This window comes from Pleurodeles waltl, chromosome 1_1 (genome assembly GCF_031143425.1).
Source record: "Pleurodeles waltl isolate 20211129_DDA chromosome 1_1, aPleWal1.hap1.20221129, whole genome shotgun sequence".
Taxonomy (NCBI): Eukaryota; Metazoa; Chordata; class Amphibia; order Caudata; family Salamandridae; genus Pleurodeles; species Pleurodeles waltl.
The window spans coordinates 539,392,608-539,412,416 of record NC_090436.1 but is presented as its reverse complement, the minus strand read 5'-3'; the positions used below and the strand labels follow the sequence as shown (position 1 = coordinate 539,412,416).

General features: G+C 43.1%; 1 protein-coding gene across 3 annotated transcripts in view; it reads right to left on the bottom strand.

Annotated features, from left to right (window-relative positions):
• Positions 1-2,067: 2,067 nt before the first annotated feature.
• Positions 2,068-19,809, bottom strand: part of LOC138282758 (2'-5'-oligoadenylate synthase 1-like) — a 172,683-nt gene continuing 154,941 nt past the window's right edge. For all 3 annotated transcript variants that reach the window (XM_069220835.1, XM_069220670.1, XM_069220754.1), the window contains exon 9: positions 2,068-2,352. In XM_069220835.1, the coding sequence (XP_069076936.1) occupies positions 2,196-2,352 (157 nt within the window). In that variant the 3' untranslated portion in view covers positions 2,068-2,195. The remainder of the gene's footprint in view (positions 2,353-19,809) is intronic.

Sequence of the window (19,809 nt, the reverse complement as noted above, 5' to 3'; positions counted from 1 at the left end):
CTTTGGAGAGCCCTCTGATCCTGACCATTCTCAGGATGTCTTTGAGGGACTTTCCTGGTTCTTCCAGGATGCGTTCTCTTAGTTTTGCTGAGGCAGAGCCCTGAATGATTTGGCCTCTTATCTCTTCACACTCATCCGCAAAGCCACACGTGCTTGCTAGCTCCTTATGTCTTCTGTGGAACACGTCAAGGGACTCATTCTCTTGTTGCCAGCTTGCCAGAATATCAAGTGCTCGTAGTCTCGATTTACCATAGGTGCAAAGTATGCATTGAGCGATGTTATTAGGGTTTCATGTGTTCTAGGGGCTGCCTCTGGGAGTGTCTTGGAGATTCTGGGTAATTCTTTGCCTCCTAGGTGGAGGATCATGACCCGTTTCCTGTTGTCTCCTATCTTCATTGCATCAAAGTAGAGGCACACCCGTTCTACTGAATCTTCCCATCTGGAGGCCTATGCAGATGGCGCACCTTCTATGATGAACAGCTCTACGGGAGGTACATTGGACAAGTTGACCCATCAGTCACTCCTTTGTGGTGGTGTTGACTGTAGTGTGGCCCATTGTCCTCCTCTCTCATCTCTGTGCTATCTTGTGTGTCTAATGGCAAAACTCCCCCCTCTTTTAGATGCAGGTACATAACTTGCCTCTGGTCTGGTTGGTGGGCACTTGTGCCCATGTGTGAGTGCGCTCCCCGCTGCCACTGCACTTCTTCAGGGCCCCAAATTGTGTGGGGGCATGTGAGAGCTTGACTGACAATGGCCGCTGTCCTTGCCAACAACTTTTTACATTTGTGTTATGTGGTGGGTTGGGACAAAATGTTCTTGCTATTTTTTCCTTTTTTTAATTTACAGGTGGGCAACTTGGTAGCCTTGTAGGTGTCTGCTCCTTGGGAGGAGGTGGGATGTTACCCTCAACTTGTCTGGCCACCCAGTCTGTCCCTTAATCTTATTTCTGCCGGCTGTGGCTTGGTGACATTGCCCCTGCATGGCATTTCTGATGCCAGGGTGTGTTTGCCTAGTTCCTGCACCACGCTTCTCTGCCATGCGGTATTGCGAGCGGGTGCTCTGTAGTATGACATCACTCTAGCGTGGCTATCCCGCCCTCATCGCCAGTTTGTGGAGTTTTCCACCAGCTGATGCCGGTGTGCAGGATCATCAAATTAGAGCATCAGCAGCACAATTGCAGCGCATGAACAGTCTCACGGCCTAATGAATACACAGATTTGACAACTGTAGTTTTGCGATCATCGGCCGAGTTCATACTGATCCCTGCTTCTCTGGGCCTCACCTTTTATTATTTCGTACACACTGCACCCTGTGGACTAGCCCACAGGGTCACGTACATAGGTGGGGTTTATCATACACTCTTGGGATAGGGACCTAGGGACACCTCCCACTGTGTGCACTTGTTGCAACACTACAAACTAGACATGGATCTTGCAACTCACTGTACCACAGGAATCAAGCAGAACCACACTGATGAAGCACCTTAACATGTCTGGGTTATATTCCATATGGCAGGGAACTGGCCAGGAGTTCAGGCTAGACAGTCTCTTTTGGTATGGTGCAAATATTTATTGGTGCATGGATAATCCCTGTATGTAATAGCGCAGTGAGCAAATTAAATGATGGAGTGAAACGAAGTCCGCAATGATTGCCAATGGCTGAGATTAAAACAAGCATTCCACCTATTTTTGGTCTTACCACACGGAACATGTGCAGCAACAATGCAAACATTCCTCTGTGTGTGTGTAGGTGTGTGTAGTGTGTGGGTGTGTGTGTGAGAGATTGTGTTTATGTGACGGATGCATTTGTAAGGGCTCCATGGTTCATTGGAAGCATGTTTGATCATGATGGTGAAGAACTGTATATGTTGGTGCTTTAGCGTTTGTTTTTTATGATGGTGTGGGTGTGGTAGAGTTAGAGGGTCAATGAGTGATAGAAGGCCCTTGAGACGATAGGTCGAAGAAAAAGGTGAGATTATTAAACTTTGGTAGATGGGCAAGTACAATAAAATAACACAGTCTCCCATACAACCAAAACACTTTAATAGATGTAGGGAAAAGCGAGCAATAATGTATAAAAAGAAATTGCAGAAGGCTTAACTGTTACATCGTACATAGCTATATTACCATATTACAATAACTCAAAGGAGACATGCTCAAGATGAAACCTTCAGATAGGTGGTGTGCACATTTCCTTTACCAGTTGTTGGTAAAAAGCCAGGGTTCCTTGGCTGGCACACCATTAAATAATGGCTTAATGAGACTCAGCCTTGCAACATGAGCCACTTCATCCCACGCATTGCTGTTTTCACACACATTAAAAGTGGGATTCGCTGGATCTAGTATGAAGGGTCTGTTGGGAAAAAGAAGAAATATTGTAGATATTTATGGGTTCTAGATTATGCTGTAGCAGTTCAAGCTGTAACTTAGTATTGTAAGTTCTTGAAACAGGCATCAATTCCACTTAAGGGTTGCCACAGGTAGCAGGTGCTACTCATTGCTTTATCGTTTGTACCCCAGCTCTCTCAGGTTGTGATCTACTCAGAGGCGTCTTCTATAGACTTATAGCCCACCATAGGGGGCAATACCGGCCATTAAAGGCCCGCTCCTGCGTTAAAGGCCCCAGCCCAAGGTGAGGATCATTAACAAGTGAGCAGGTCTTTAAGAGCTGCTTTAGTCCAGCTATGGGAGGCTGTAAGGGCAGAATGTTCTCATAAATCAAACAAAGGCCTCATAGAGTCAGAGGGGATTGCAATCACCTCAGGCTCCATGCGTCCTTTGTTCACAGTTTTGACTGTGAGACAAATATTGGAATGTTGGAACTCCGGCTTTTGCCTGCCATTAGAGGCCCAGAGCACTCCATTGTCTTCAATGTAGCTCCCAACATTCCAATGTTCTAATTAAGCTAATAGAGTATCTTGTGCATCAATGATGAACATGACTTTTCAGCAGAGAACATTTGTTAGAAAGATCTATAGTGCCATCACAACCGCTGTCAGAGTAGACATGTGATGACCAAAAGGAACCTATTTTGGTCTCACACTTGACTAAAATTTCATAGAAACAGGCCACTATCTGTTACAATCAATAATGCCACAGACCAAGACACGTTCATTTCTGTATGGGCTGGGTTACCTTAGTGTATAAATAGCCCACAATCCCATGACAATGCAATTCAGGTCTAGTATATCTTCAGAGGTTGAATCAATTCCAGTCTCACAAACAGTGTTATAGTGAAACTTGAGTGGGGCCCCCTTGTAAAGTGAATGGGGCTCCATCAGACCCAATCAGGAGCTCTCGGTCCAAGGGCCTGCCGCCCATGTACAGTGTTTGCTGTGCTGAGGTGGCCCCCTAGAGCTCAGGGCCCCCCCTGCACCGCAGGCGGTGTGAGGGCTAATGTTACACCACTGCCCACAAAGCAACAGACCAAACACTTACAGCAGTTGCAACCATTAAATGTGAACCCTTTGAGGATCCACAACGTCCTGTGTAGGGATGAAATGTGTGGGATGGCTGTTCTGATGCATGAGAATAAGGCTGTTGTTGATAAAAATACAACTAATTGTAAATACCTATACTGTTTCATTTGATAACTACTAAGGTTAATAAATTGGTCGGCCAAAGACACTTAACATATAATTCCATTATTTGTGTATAACAAAGCAAAGGGTGGATTCTTAACCATTATAAATGATACCATTGGTAGCTGAGTGAGACATGGTCAGAACACCCATTATGTTATTGGTAAGTAAAACATCTAGTTGTTTGGAACTTTGGTTTACCTTCTTTGCATGTTCAACAACAATCATTTCTTAACAAGATGGTATTTTGTTGTGGAATATCAGTGATTTTAGCTTACTAGGCCAGCCTAACACATACATTGAAATCAAGCTGCACAACAGTTTTCATCATTTGACATTACTTTAATACCAAAAAGAGCACCCATTTGTTAAGAATGCTATTTAAATTGATGTCAGCATTTCCATTTTGTTTCACCAATGACCTATGGTGGGGACAGATTATTCCAGGAGGTTCATAATGTAAGCTATTTTCAAGCTCAACGTTAATGTGGCGAGGAACATACTTGTGTGCTGCATACAATATTGATAATAATGAGCAATGGTTGTTTCTTGAACTGACTTTCTCTAAATTTGTAGGATGTTTTTCCAAAAAGTCTCAACTCTTAACAGGTTAAGTGCTTAATTACAGGCTGGCGTTGGTGCTGGCACTGCCCTGTGCGAGAATGTTTGTTGGGGCCCCCCCTGTGTCCACCCCTGCCACAGACTCCCTCACTACCACCGTTTAACAGGGCCCCTCAAGTCTCCATAACCAATCTCTCACAGATGTATGTAATTAGTTTTATAGCGCCACTTATTCCAGTGTAGGGCTGTCAGAGCTCTTTACATCTCACACACATTACAAAGAGATAACCAATCATAAACGTGCAAACCAGTGTATAAGAAATGTTACATAAGACAGAGGACTACAAGGTGCAAGGGTCACATGCCATCCATAGTGGGAGCCTGTATAGTTTAAGAGTGCTTGGTCTGGAGAAGCACAAACTCTGAATTAAAAAATAACACCATGGTTATACCAAATTAAACTCTTTTTTGCAACATTAGAAGGATGAAAGACTGGGGAAGAAAATAATAACACTCTAGTCCGTACCTTGTGGCCCACTGGCCTATTTTTACATGCGCTTTGTGGTCTGCATGGTACATGTTCTTTGCAGGAGGCGTATTAACCCCCTGGGCTACCTTAAAGCTTTCACTAGAGAAAACTCCGAACTCTTCCCATGCAGAACATTAACCACCAGGGTTATCTTGATATTTTTATTGTTGCCTGAAAATAGCTGGAGGCAAGGAACGCTGCAGGAGGGGCTTTTAAAACTAAAATATAATTGCAAACAGGCGCCCCCTCCCAAAGTCAGCACCGGTCGCACCGCCCTACAACTGGCCCTGCTTAATTAAGTTTGATTGGACAAAAAAGTGTAAAACGGCTGTTGTGGTAGCAAAAAGAGTGAAGTCATTTGCAGACTTTTCACTTTATGCGATCTAAAGAGAAATTATGCTGTGATTCAAAAGAAGGCATTGGCCTGGTAGGGAGGTGTGCAGCATTCTAAGTCTGATGTATGTGGAAAGACTATAAACCAATTTTTACAGTCAGTATGAACACACCTCATTTAGTTAGATTGTTGTACAAATAATTTGAGTATGTGCTGATTGTTGGGAAACTGGTGCTGTGCGTGAGGAGAAAGAGTAAGGGAATTTCCTTGTGGCAAGGGATGCTGAAGTGAGGGGAACTTTGGTGACAGAAGAGGAATGGAGTAAATGCTTGGAGCAAGAGGAATTTATATTAGCTATAGTAAACTTTTCTCAAAGGGTTGACCTAAGAAAGGTTGTCTTGCAAGTATAAAGGATAATTTTACTATGTTGTCAGAATTGTCAAGTGATGAAGTTATCAGAAGAAAGCAGGACAAACTGGTTGCCCCAAGAGGTTATGCAACTATTTGCTAGAAATGTGCATGAGGGTCATGGCTGTAGCCCCCACATAGAGCAGAAAGTAACTCGTAATTTTGAGTCAATGGGCAAGTAAATATTAATGGGTTGTGTGAGTGAAGTTGTCTTGTGGCATAATCCAGTTACTTAGGCGGTCACCCCTGGAACTTGTGACATTTACACAAAACATGACCAATTATGAGTACTGGAGGGGGTATTGTGCCCCAAAATAAGCCTTTGTTTTTCATTATTACTTTTCATTGTGACAGTCAGGTTTGTAGATAATGTAAGAACTGCAAAAGCAATTACTTTTTTAAAGGAAGAGTTCATGAGGGATATCTAGATGAAATCAGCTTCTATTCTTAACTAACCCTAACTTGTGTTTGCTGAAATTGCTAGGTATTTTCAGGCACTATGGAATCTATCAGAACTGTGCACTGTGCCATGCAAGGGGAAACACACTGATTGAAAGGTTTTACAGTGTTGTGAAGGACTGTGGATTTTTTATTGGAGGGTGTTTGGACTGAAAATAAGAGATTGATGTTAAAATCTTTTACTTCTTACTGCGATTACAAAGTGGTCTTTCTGCTAGAGTTATGTATGTACAAAGAGGAGAATGTAGAGAAAGTATTCAAATAGCAAGAGGCATATGATAGGGTTGTGACCTGTCTCACCTCCTTTTTATTATATTTGCAAACCAATTGGAGCACTGCTGGGTGGGACGAGGACAAGACTCTCCTAAAGTATGCAGGAAAACAATTCCTGTGTTACTATATGGCAATGATGTAACTGATATGTCTATAACTGAAAACAAATTAAAGAATCATATTGCTAGTTTTGTATCTTTTTTGGATAATCTAGATTTAGCTACTCATTTATCCAAGACCCAGCTATGTTAGAAATGGGGGTTCTGGTTGGCTAGGGTACAGACCTCAGCCAAGCAGAACTCGCCCACTCTAGTCAAGGCAAGTCGGATACCCAAACTAAATTTACCTGTGATCACCCTCTGGTAGCTTGTCACATAGCAGTCAGGCTTAACTTAGCAGGCAACGTGTAAAGTATTTGTGCAATTCGCACCCACAGTAGCCCAGTGTAAGCACCACAAAAAGACTCCACACAGTATTAAAAAAATATAGTTAATCTTTATGTATTTTCAAAATGTACTAAAAAAAAAAAGAAGAATGGTCAAGGGTGCAATGATTAGCTTGCAAGGTATATAGCTTTTTCGTGTGGTACCATAAGTGGAGTTGGTTCAGTACCTTTACGTGAAGGGCGGGAGGCTAAAAGCAATTACTGAAGTTCTCCGGTGACGCTCTCAGCAATTGAGCGGCCGGGGATGGTGTCTCCGATGAGGATTGTTGCCCCTCCTGGCACCATGGAAAGGGATGCTGTTGCAGATGAGGTGGAAGGCAGCAGAGAATGTTTGAGGAGTTCCTGGGATCAAGCTTGTTGGTCTGAGTAAGTTGCGGGCGATCGGGGGTGCTGCGCAAGGGGGCGACTCCTCTGATAAAGGCGGCCCAAGTGCACCACAAGGTCTGGTCCGGGTGCGAGCCCTGAGGATACTCTGAGGAGGGGGGCCCAGGTGCACCACGTGGTCTGGTGAACACTTCCTCAGACAGGTGCTGCCTCCCTCTGTGGCCGTGCAGGATGGAGGGCACGGCAGCCGCTTTGGTCACAACTGCGGGGCTGGGTCGGGGATCTTGTAGTCCCCGGGTGGCAGGCACCAGTTGAAATGATGATCTTGTCGGGGCCCCTCTGGCAATCCATGTCAATGGGTGGGGTCTGGGCTACCGAGGTAAAGGGTTTGCTGCCGACATTGATGACTCCTCATCCAGGCAAAACAGCGGTAATTTAGGCGGGCACGCCGATCCAGGAGTGTGAATCTTGGCGGCCCTTGGTGATGACCAGTTGGAACTAGTATAAACTTCACCAATCACAGTCCTTGGGGGAGGCAGACCACACCAGGCAAGTCCTGGAGTTTCTCTGGTGTTGCCTTTGTGAATCCTTTCAGGGTGCAGGGCGAAGATCAGCAGGCAGCACAACAGGTCAGTGCAGCAGTTCCTGGGAACAGTCAGGTCTGGCAGAGTGCCGATCCTGGCACACAGCAGTCTTTGCTCCAGCACAATCTTTTGGGGTCCTGAAGTGTACTGCCAAGTAGGTCAGGAGACCCACTATTTATACAGAAAAGTGCCTTTGATATGGTGAATGACCAACAAAGAATCCTTGTGAAGTGCGCAGGTCCCTATTTCAGGTCAATCTCGGCTCCAGACAGCCAGGAGGAGGTAATCAGCCCTCTTGTGTGGACCCCAGCCCTTACCCTTTGAGATGTAAGTGTGAGATCCTCCCTACCCTTTCCCCAAGAAGACCGATCAGTATGCAGATGAATGCAGATACAGTTGAGTATCCTGTGTTGTGGGTGTCTGAAGGGAATGCACAAGTGGAATTGTCACTCAACTCAAGCCAGTCATGTATTGGAACGAGGTTCTAGGCTCACAGGGCAGTCAATGCAGAGAAATTTCCAGTTTCTAAAGGTGGCATTTCTAGAACTGTAGTAATAAATCCGACCTTACCAGTAAAGATGACTTATTATTATTATTATTATTCCAATGGCACTAGATATGACCCAGACATTCCAGATCAGGAATTACAACTTACAGTTATTGTAATGAGTTCTTAATGCTGGCCCGTAAGAGGGGTGGCCCTCACAGTGATGAAAAAACACCCCCCAGTAGCAATTAATTTACAGGCCCTGGGGGTGTGGTTTACCAATCTTCAAGGGACTTACAGGTAAATTAAATATGCCAGTTTTGGATAAAGCAAGGTTACCATGTTTTTAGGGGAAAGCACATGCACGTTAGCAGTGGTAAAGTGCTCAGAGTCCTAAGGTCAACAAAAAGATACAGCACCAAAACAGGAGGTAAAGGCAAAAAGTCTGGGGTAAGACCACCATAAGAATGCCAGGTCTAACAAAGTATTAAGAGTTGCGTTTAAGGACAAGCTTCTATCTTTTCCTATCTACGTATTCCCACTACAAACTCATATAAATGTGGCTCTCTTTCACAGTCCAAAATGTTTAAGGTTATTCACTGTCAGGGTGCAGATTTCAGTTTTGCTTTCCACTTAGATAACAAACCAGTGCAGTACCTGAGACACATTTGTCACATTTATGATGGTATGAAACGTGTTGCTCACCATAAATTCCATGGCAATTCAGTATAAAAAAGTGCTTTGCAGCGATGGACCTCCATGAATTGTATAATGCTCCATAGAATATCAGTCAATATGACCGGGTTAAGCAACACACCCCTAGAGACTGTGTAGTCTTAGAGAAAGAAGTACAATGGTAAAAAACATTGTTAGCTCTTTTATCACTGTTAAATCCGCTGTGGGAAAGAACCCTATTCAAGATTGGAGTGCAATGCTTATAAGTGGAATGTTTTGACTAGGATTAGGGTAAGCATTGCTCATCAATTATCATTTCCAATTATTTCGAAATAAATCTGTGTCCCAGTGATATTTCCTCAATGCAAACTATGCTGCACTTTATACTTTAAAAAAATGTTCTGATCTACCTCACAAGAAGTATCTAGCTCCCCTACTGACACACGAGAATTTCAAAAGATGTAGATTGAGTTTTAGATCTGCTGTTCGTCCAGACCTTTTTACTTACTTAAATAGGCTTTCAGCCACCCCTCTTCATTCACTTGTCTGTTGTGTCATTCACATGTTACTTCTGCCCACTATGGAGGGCAATGGGTCAGCCTGTTAGGTCACTGGCTAACTTATATTTGAGTGACTGCATTTTGGTCTTTTACAAAGAGCACATCCGCACACAAGGTAGTTCCTTTCAATGCCAATGTTTGCGTTTTTACTTTGTCATTTCTGTAGTGTTGCCCGATGTGATAGCAGAATGCTTCTGAAATTAGCACAGGACAAATCCGTAGATGCTGAAAGTAGGGGTGCTGCAGCACCCCCAAAATAAAAATGCTGTGGTTCAGAAGTTGAATAATAAAAAGGCGTTTTTACCTCATCTCATTTCCTCTGCATTCAAAAACAGACGTCAAATGCCAGGTTATGTCTTCCGACTTATTGCCCCTTATGTTTTTTTGGCTTGAAAATTGGCATTTACTTTTCTTCCTCTGACTGCAAATTGTGAGGCTTTTGTAAACTGAACCGTATGGCAATCTTGTTAGGGAACAGGGAATGTAAAACTATAGGTTATATGATGTCGTTTTTTCACACAAAGCATAATTTTAATTTTTGTAAGCAAACTGTACACATATTCAAGAAAATAGCAGTTTGTATTTCCGAATTGTGATTGAAACAAAGGTTCTAATAGGGTCAAAACAAATCAAGACACTTGTTGATGTGCAAATGATAAATATGCACTGAAAGCTAATTTCCAGACATATTTTGTGTGCTGTATACAGTTATCAGAAAAACTGCATGGCTCTGCTGATTTAATGGTGATTGAAATGGAAAATGTGTTGTCTGTAAATGACAGTATGCTACAACGCCATGCCTTAGGTATAAAATTGTTAAAGATTGCTCCAAAATGCACCACTGGCTACATATTTCACCATTACCATTATCCTGCTGAATGGATGTGTCTTAATTGCTCCAATTGTTCTTTGTGTGACATTTGATTTTTTCGCACTTCCTATGACTACAATATTGTAACATTGATAGCAGCAGCCCCAGTCTGAAATTTGAACCAACACCACTGGTAACATTCCAGCTTTATCAGTTATTTTCTTCTGCCAAACCTGTTGTAAAATCCGTTTGGAATGGCCTTAGTTTATCTGACTAATGCTATTTCAGAGCATACCATATTGTGTTCCTGTACTCAGTATTGCCAATGGTTCTTTAATAAACGTGGACCAAGAAGGAAAACCAAACTGGATCATGTTTAATTTGCAGAACACTTGTAAAACTTTTATTTAATCTTAGGTGGGGTTTAATTTGGGTTTTAGTATTCAATATGTTATCCTGTAAACCCTCTTTCCTTCGTTACTTCTTTCCATCTTCTTCCTTACTTTTCGTCTGTCTTTCTTTTTTTCTTCCTTTCATTGTTCATTTTTCTTTCCCTTTTTCTTTCCTCTTTCTCTGTTACCTTTTCTTCTTTCCTTTTTGCCTTCTTTTTTCCTTCTTTTCTCATTTTGCTTTCTTTCATTTTTTCTTTCCTTCTTTCTTACCTTCTTTGTGTTCTTACTTTTTTGCTTTCTTTTCTTTTTGTTTCAATCAGTCATTTTGCTTTCTTTCATTTTTTTCAGCATTCCTTCTCTTTCTTTTTTCCTTCTTTTTTCCTTCCATCTTGTGTTCCTTCTTTTCTTTACTTTTTGCTGCGTCCTTTTTTTGCCCTTCTTCTTTCCTTTTAGCTTGTCTTCTTCTTTTCTTTCATTTCCATTCTTTCTTTCCTTCTTTTTTGCTTTCTTTTTGCTTTCTTTCATTCTTACTTTTATCTTTTCTTCTTTTTCTTTCTTGCCTTCTTCCATTTTTTCTTTCTTTTCTCTTCTTTTCTTCATTTCTTTTTCTTTCCCTTTTTTCTTTTTACCTTCTTTCCTTTTTTCTTTCCTTCTTTTTCCTTTTTTCCTTTTACTTTCCCTTTCCTCCTTTTTCCTTCTTTCTTTCTTCCTTTTTGTTCTTCCCGCCTCACATTTTTGCCTACCTTCCTTTTTTTTTTTTTTTTACTATTTCTCTTCTTCCTTGTCTTTTTCTTTCTTACTTTCTTTCTCAAAGGCAAGAGTCTGTCAGACAAGTTGGCTTTTTTAAATCTGTGTTATCCAGAACCTCTTGATTTTACTAAAAGTATGTATAACATAATTAATTAGAGGTGTTTTTGGACAGATTTCATCCATTAGTCTGTGACTGTGCCATTCACATTTTTCTTCCACCCACTCCAGCACGCATCAAGGGGCAAAGTGTCAACCCAATCTGCTGTTACAAATGCCCATCATCAACAAAAAACATTCTCTAAATCAATGGTTCTCTGGATGTGGGGCCAGAATCTGGAACTCAATTGATCTCTGTTCTGAGTCAAGCATTAACGGCGATATGTAGAGCTGCTCTGCTCTAGTCTGTCTCTTGCCCAGCTCCTTTCCTCCGCCCTCTGTCACTTGATGATAAACTTTATAGCTGTTTAAATAGCTAGGAGGTGATTTTTTCCAAGGTTTTGTTAATGCATATTCTAAGTGGTAGGTTTACCAATATTTCATGCACCGCAATTCAGCAAAACAACTTGCTGCATTCCTTGAAAGGGAGCAAGCAGAAATGCACCATATCTATTAAGTAATGGTGCATTTCTGCTATCATCTAGCGCTGGCGTACTTGTTGTTGATTAGCACCAAGACAAGAACCTTTGTGTCATGGTGCAAGGGGGCCTTTTTTATGAGCAGGATTGTTTTTGTGCAGGAAGGACACTTTCCTTTTTCTACGTGTGACACTGAATGTATCACACCTAGAACAAGCATTTGCAATGCAACAGCTCTTGCGTTTGCTCGCGTTACAGCTTTTAGCGTTGTAAACTCCTAACCAGTCTTTTCTTGCCACATAAACTACTAATGAAAAGTAAAACAGTTTCACATATGCGAGCCAGTGGTCGCCATGAGCGTGAAGGAGACACGGAAAACGAAACAGAAGTTTGCTCGCAGTGAAACTTATCGGCAAAAGTGAAATTATCCATGTAAGAGGGTCGATGTCATGCAAAGCGCTCGACTTCTGCCCAGGGAGATCGCGCTGCACATGAAATGAAAAGATAAAGTATTCCAGAAACCAGCTCAAAACACAGAGCCTCGTATGTTTTCAGTAGTTTACCAGTGCGCTCGAGGAAGGCTAAACACCGGAAAAGGCAACTAATGAAAGTGATGGGCGTGACATGGGCGTGGTTAGAAGTCCACAGAAAGATTACAACATGGTCCAGAGCGCTTGAGCGCGCTCAAATCTAAAATGGAAACGATGAGGCGAAATAAAGGTATTTTGCCTTGTTACATCTGGGTCTGGAAGGCACAGTATTTTTACGCATTCCCAGGTTACAACTCTTTGTAAGTCTTTGGAATGCAGTAAAATCCATGGGTAGATGCATGGGAAAGGCTATACTGTGCCCATGGACTGCCTTCCTGTTGCAAGGTAATACATGGCAGCAAAATGAACTGCCTTGTGTTACTTTGCACTTACTAAACCATGCAGAGCCAAGCAAGGTGGCTTTGTGGGGCTTAGTAATGCCCAGTTCAGGGCTTGTGTTGTTCTTGTGTCACCTTGCATGACACAAGTACAAAACAAGCTCTTAGTAAATATGTCTTTTTTCTATAAGTACTGTATCAGATTTTGTTAGAAATGGGGTCTTTGGTTGGCAGTCAGGTTACCCCGTGTCCAAGCAAGGACCATCACTCTAGTCAGGGTAAAAGAGAATCACCCTCAGCTAACCCCTGCTTACCCCCTTGGTAGCTTGGCACGAGCAGTAGGCTTAACCTCTTAGCTGCTGGGCCTCCCCTCCCCCCCCGTGCTGAGCCCTTTTTTGGCTATTTGGGGTAGTTCGCGCTTAGGCCTACATAACTTTTTGTCCGCATAATTATCCATGCCAAATCTGCGTCCTTTTTTTCCAACATCCTAGGGATTCTAAAGGTACCCAGAGTTTCTGGGTTCACCTGGAGGAGACCAAGAAATTAGCCAAAATACACCTACAATTTAGTTTTTTTCAAAAAAATGGGAAAAAAGGGCTGCCGAAGAAGGCTTGTGGTTTTTACCCTGAAAATAGCATCAACAAAGGGTTTGCGGTGCTAAAATCACCATCTTCCCAGCTTTCAGGAACAGGCAGAGTTGAATCAGAAAACCACATTTTGCAACACAATTTTGGCATTTTACTGGGACATACTTCATTTTTACTATTTTTGGTGCTTTCATCCTCCTTCCAGTTAGTGACAGGAATGGGTGTGAAACCAACACTGGATCCCGAAAAGCTAGGTATTTCAGAAAATTAAACAGAATTCTGAATTCAGCAAGGGGTCATTTGTGTAGCTACTACAAGGTTTTCCTACAGAAAATAACAGCTAAAAAAAAATATTGAAATTGAGCTGAAAAAAACAGCCATTTTCCTCAGCGTTTTACTCTGTAACTTTTTCCCGCAATGTCAGATTTTTTAAAGCAATATACTGTTATGTGTGCTGGACTCTTCTGGTTGCAGGGATATATAGGGCTTGTAGGTTCATCAAGATCCCTAGGTACCCAGAGCCAATAAATGAGCTGCACCTTACAATCGGTTTTCATTCTATACCGGGTATACAGCAATTCATTTGCTGAAATATAAAGAGTGAAAAATAGGTATCAAGAAAACCTTTGTATTTCAAAAATGGGCATAAGATAAGGTATTGAGCAGCAGTGGTTATTTGCCCATCTCTGAATTCCGGGGTGCCCATACTAGCATGTGAATTACAGGCCATTTCTCAAATAGACGTCTTTTTTACACACTATCTTACATTTGGAAGGAAAAAATGTAGAGAAAGACAAGGGGCAATAACACTTGTTGTGCTATTCTGTGTTCCCCCAAGTCTCCCGATAAAAATGGTACCTCACTTGCGTAGGTAGGCCTAATGCTCGCAACAAGAAAGGCAACATGGACACATCACATTTTTACATTGAAATCTGATGTGTTTTTTGCAAAGTGTCTAGCTGTGGATTTTGGCCTCTAATTCAGCCAGCACCTAGGGAAACCTACAAAACCTGCACATTTCTGAAAACTAGACACCTAGGGGAATCCAGGATGGGCTTACTTATGGGGCTCTGATCAGGTTCTGTTACCCAGAATCCTTTGCAAACCTCAAAATGTGGCCAAAAAAACACTTTTTCCTCACATTTCGGTGACAGAAAGTTCTGGAATCTGAGAGGAGCCACAAATTTCCTTCCACCCAGCGTTCCCCCAAGTCTCCCGATAAAAATGATACCTCACTTGTGGGGGTAGGCCTAGTGCCCGCGACAGGAAATGACCCAAAACACAACATGGACACATCACATTTTCACAAAGAAAACAGAGCTGTTTTTTGCAAAGTGCCTAGCTGTGGATTTTGGCCTCTACCTCAGCCGGCACCTAGGGAAACCTACCAAACCTGCACATTTTTGAAAACTAGACACCTAGGGGAATCCAGGATGGGCTGACTTGTGGGGCTCTGATCAGGTTCTGTTACCCAGAATCCTTTGCAAACCTTAAAATGTGGCCAAAAAACACTTTTTCCTCACATTTCGGTGACAGAAAGTTCTGGAATCTGAGAGGAGCCACAAATGTCCTTCCACCCAGCATTCCCCCAAGTCTCCCGATAAAAAGGGTACCTCACTTGTGTGGGGAGGCCTAGTGTCCGTGACAGGAATAGATCACACAACGGTCAATGTTGGTACTTACATGCGGCAACTGTTGACCCTGGGGTGATCCATTCCTTACGCAGGCACTAGGTATAGGCACTCAAGTGGGGTAGTGTTTTTATCAGGACAGGTGAGGAATCATTGGGTGGTAGGAATTTTGTGGATCGCAGCATATTCCTGTAGTTTGTGTGACAGAAATGCAAGAAAAATAGAGTTTTTATTCAACATTTCAGCTTTGCAGGGTATTCTTGGTAAGAAAACTTTGGGGAATCCACACAAGTCACAACTCTGTGGACTCCCCCGGATGTCTAGTTTCCAGAAATGTTTGGGTTTAGTATGTTTCCCTATATAGCGGCCGAACCCAGGACCAAAAACACAGGTGCCTGTCTTAAAAAACCAGTTTGTTTTGTGATAGATAATTTTGATGTCTCCACAATACAATTTGGGCAGTGGAATTTGGGGCTGAACTAAATTGGGGAGCTCCCAAGAGAGCACCATCTCTGTGCTTGCCCCGCATTCACCTGCTCTCTGGGTTGGGTTAACCCACTATTGCCCTGTTGCACAGACAGTGCTTGCGAAGGGACAACAGGACTGCCCTCATCACCTCCCTCACAATTTACTGGAAGGAGTTATCCAATGGGACTCCTCCAACGGAAAAATCACTCCCAGAGTCTGCGCCATTGTCGTATCCCTCAGATGCTGTCTCAGTATATGCTGTCTCAGTCTCTGATCCTATGTCAGAGCTGTCCTCTATAACCCGAGTGACATCAGCAGCAGTCATCCATTAAGATGCAATCTCTGCTATTGGCTAAACTGTTGCTCCAAAACACTAGCCTACAAAGACAGTCACAAAATTGCTGGTGTGTGTGTGTGTGATACGTGCAACAGTAGAAGCCACCTTACATGCGCTTCTTCCCTCAATCAGCACGTTCTTTCAAGACACTCAAACACCTTGTCACATACCATTCATCAGTCTTTAGCACCTCCTGCGCCCAGTCCAACAATCATTATTTGTGCTCCCACTCCCATGTCCTCCTCCTCGGATTCCCTCATTACCACCCAGCAAACGTGCTCTTCATCTCTCCATAGCCACCCCGCACAATCATTTCATTTGTATTATAGTGCAGGTAGTGGCTGACTTTACTAATGTACTCAGCTATTTACATGAAATACAGATTTGCTCTTAGCAGTAGTCATATAATCATTCTGCGCTTCTTTATGGCACTAAAACTGCCACTAGACAAAAGTCTGATCCTTTTGTAGCAGAAACATAGGGCCTGATTACAACTTTGGAGGAAGGTGTTAATCCGTCCCAAATGTGATGGATATACCACCAGCCGTATTACGAGTCCATTATATCCTATGGAACTCGTAATACGGCTGGTGGTATATCCGTCACATTTGGGACAGATTAACACCTCCTCCAAAGTTGTAATCAGGCCCATAATCACAAGACTTACTTGACTTTTTTATTGCTGCCTAAAAGCTACAGTTGAAATGCGTCAGTTGAAGTATGTGCACTGCTTTGAAGACGCAAGCTTCAACTGCAAGACAACTGGTGGCAAATATTTATATATATATATATATATATATATATATATATATATATATATATATATATATATATATACATATATATCAGTATTTTTTTTGGTAGTTGTATGGTTTCCTTGGGGGCCAAAATGGCCCCCAGGGAAACCCTACAACTTCAAAAAAAAAAGATTGTCCCCACAGGGGGCCCCCCTGACCCCCTGTCAATGTCTTTATTTTTTATTTTTTTTAATTCCACCCTGGGGGTGGCGCAATAGCACGTGATCGCCCCCCCTCACCCCCCCCGGGGGCCCCAATCTTAAAATTAAAAAATACGGAAGCTCTTCTGTGTATCCCAGGGCTTTAAAAAAAAAAAAAAAAATCCTCTCCCTGGTGTCGGCCACTGGTCGTGACCCACACCAGGGAGGTAGTGCGGCCGTCGGCCAGCGGCCGCACTAAAGGGGTTAACTTCAGAGTGTAAAGTATTTGTAAAAACACACACAGTAACTTAATGAAAATACAATAAAATGACACAACACAGGTTTAGAAAAATAGAAAATATTTATCTAAACAAAACAAGCCCAAAACAACAAAAATCCACAATACACAAGTCAAGTTATCACTAAAAGTGTAAAGAGAGTCTTCAAGTAATTTTAAACACAACGCTAACACTGTTAGCGTGAAAATGTACCTTGGGTGCATCAAAAATAACTCAGAACGTGCGAGTGTGCGTCAAAAAGGACTTGCAATGCGTCAATTTCACTCACGAGGGAGACCTTGCGTCATCTCTCCTTTAGTTGGGTCAGCGTGCGTCATTTCTTCTCTCCACAGGAGAGCGATGCGTCGATCCGGTCAGCACTCTCGGGTCCGGGCAGGCCTTTCATTGTTTTTACACGCCCAGCGGTGTTTGGTCAGAAATTCAGCCGCACAATGGTCCGAAAACCACGCAGCACGGGTTACGATCTCACCAGCCTCCGTCAGCTATGCTGCGCGTCATTTCCCCAGCTCCGGGTGTCGATCTTCTGGTCACGTTGGAGCCGAGCGTCGATTTTCAGCCGCAAAGCCAGCGGCGCATTGATTTTTCAGCCGCAGATCGGAGTCGCGTCGACCTTTTCCCCGCATGGCGATCTGTGCATGGATTTCTCACTTTTGTCCTACCAGCTTCTCCTTTCAGGGTCTCAGGAACTGGATGGGTACCACTTGGCAGAGTAGGAGTGTCTCCAGAGACTCCAGGTGCTGGCAGAGAGAAGTCTTTGCTGTCCCTGAGACTTCAAGCAACAGGAGACAAGCTCTAAATCAAGCCCTTGGAGAGTTCTTCACAAGATGAAAGGCACAAAGTCCAGTCTTTGTCCTCTAGCACAGGCAGAAGCAGCAACTGCAGGATATCTCCACAAAGCACAGTCACAGGCAGGGCAGCTCTTCTTCCTCAGCACTTCTCCAGGCAGAGGTTCCTCTTGGTTTCCAGACGTGTTCTAAAGTCTATAGTTTTGGGTGCCCTTCTTATACCCATTTTGCCCTTTGAAGTAGGCTTAGTTCAAAGGAAAGTCTCTCTTAATTGTGAAATCCTGCCTAGCCCAGGCCAGGCCTCAGACACACACCAGGGGGTTGGAGATTGCATTGTGTGAGGGCAGGCACAGCCGTTCAGGTGTGAGTGACCACTCCTCCCCTCCCTCCTAGCACAGATGGCTCATCAGGAAATACAGACTATACCCCAGCTCCCTTTGTGTCACTGTCTAGTGAGAGGTGCAACCAGCCCAACTGTCAAACTGACCCAGACAGGGAATCCACAACCAGGCAGAGTCACAGAAATGGTTTAGGCAAGAAAATGCTCACTTTCTAAAAGTGGCATTTTCAAACACACAATCTTAAAATCAACTTTACTAAAATATGTATTTTTAAATTGTGAACTCAGAGACCCCAAACTCCACATATCTATCCGCTCCCAAAGGGAATCTACACTTTAATCATTTTTAAAGGTAGCCCCCCATGTTAACCTACGAGAAGGACAGGCCTTGCAAAAGTGAAAAATTAATTTAGCAGTATTTCACTGTCAGGACATATAAAACACATTTCTATATGTCCTACCGTAACCATACACTGCACCCTGCCCTTGGGGCTACCTAGGACCTACTTTAGGGGTGCCTTACATGTAAGAAATGGGAAGCTTTAGGCTTGGCAAGTGGGTACACTTGCCAAGTCGAATTTACAGTTTAAAACTGCACACACAGGCACTGCAGTGGCAGGTCTGAGACATGATTACAGAGCTACTTAGGTGGGTGGCACAACCAGTGCTGCAGGCCCCCTAGTAGCATTTGGTTTACAGGCCCTGGCACCTCTAGTGCACTTTACAAGGGACTTACTAGTAAACCAAATATGCCAATCATGGATCAACCAATTACATACACATTTTGTATAGGAGCACATGCACTTTAGCACTGGTTAGCAGCGGTAAAGTGCCCAGAGTAACAAAAACAGCAAAAACAGAGTCCAGCACACATCAACAACCTGGGAAACAGAGGCAAAAAGTTAAGGGAGACCACGCCAAGGATGAAAAGTCTAACAGATTTGCTTTAGTTCATTTCTTTTTTTTGGCATTTTGTGTGTACTTTACAATACGGATTCACTTTGTCTTCTGTTTTACTTTGTTAACTTGTTTATTCCAATTTTGTACATTCAGGCTCATATTTATCAATATTTCATGCAACGCAAGGCTTCAAGGCACCTTGCTGAGCTACATGAATGGGAGAGGGCAGGAATGCACTGTAGTTAAAATTGTATGATACATTTCTGCAGGCTCTCTGCCTGGCACACAAACTGCTGCCAAAGTGTACAATTCTGGCACATTCCCAGGTCTACCAGTGATGGTAAATCTGGGAATGTGTCAGAATGCATGGGTGGGTGCGTGGAAACACCCGTGCTCCACCCATGGCATGCCTCCTTCCTGCAGAATAACGCAAGGCACCGTTTTGAGCTGCCTTGCGTTACACAAGATTTATCAGTCCGTACAGGGCCATGCAAGGTGGCCTTGCGTTGCTTGATACATCTAATTTAGGGTTCCATGGTGCAAGGGCGACACAATTCCTTGGTTAATATAGCCCTCAATTTTTTACCAAATCTGCAAATCGCTCTGTCGACCGTCGTGGCCCGTAAACAACTATACACAATCTGGAAGAAAAAAAAACTATAACATTCTGAAGTGAAAATTCACAAGAAATGTAGACTACAAAGAATAACATATCTTCTGCCAGGCAGTGCTTTTAGATTTGCGATAAAACGGTCTCTGACCTAGCTTCCCATTAAGTGGGCTTCAGACTGCAAGGATGCAATGCTTTACTTAACACCGGACACCTTTGCGACTGGGTTTTGAGACGAGTATGTGAGCGGACTCACAGAATGTTAACTGCTAACACATGCATCTCCGATGCCTTGGGTTA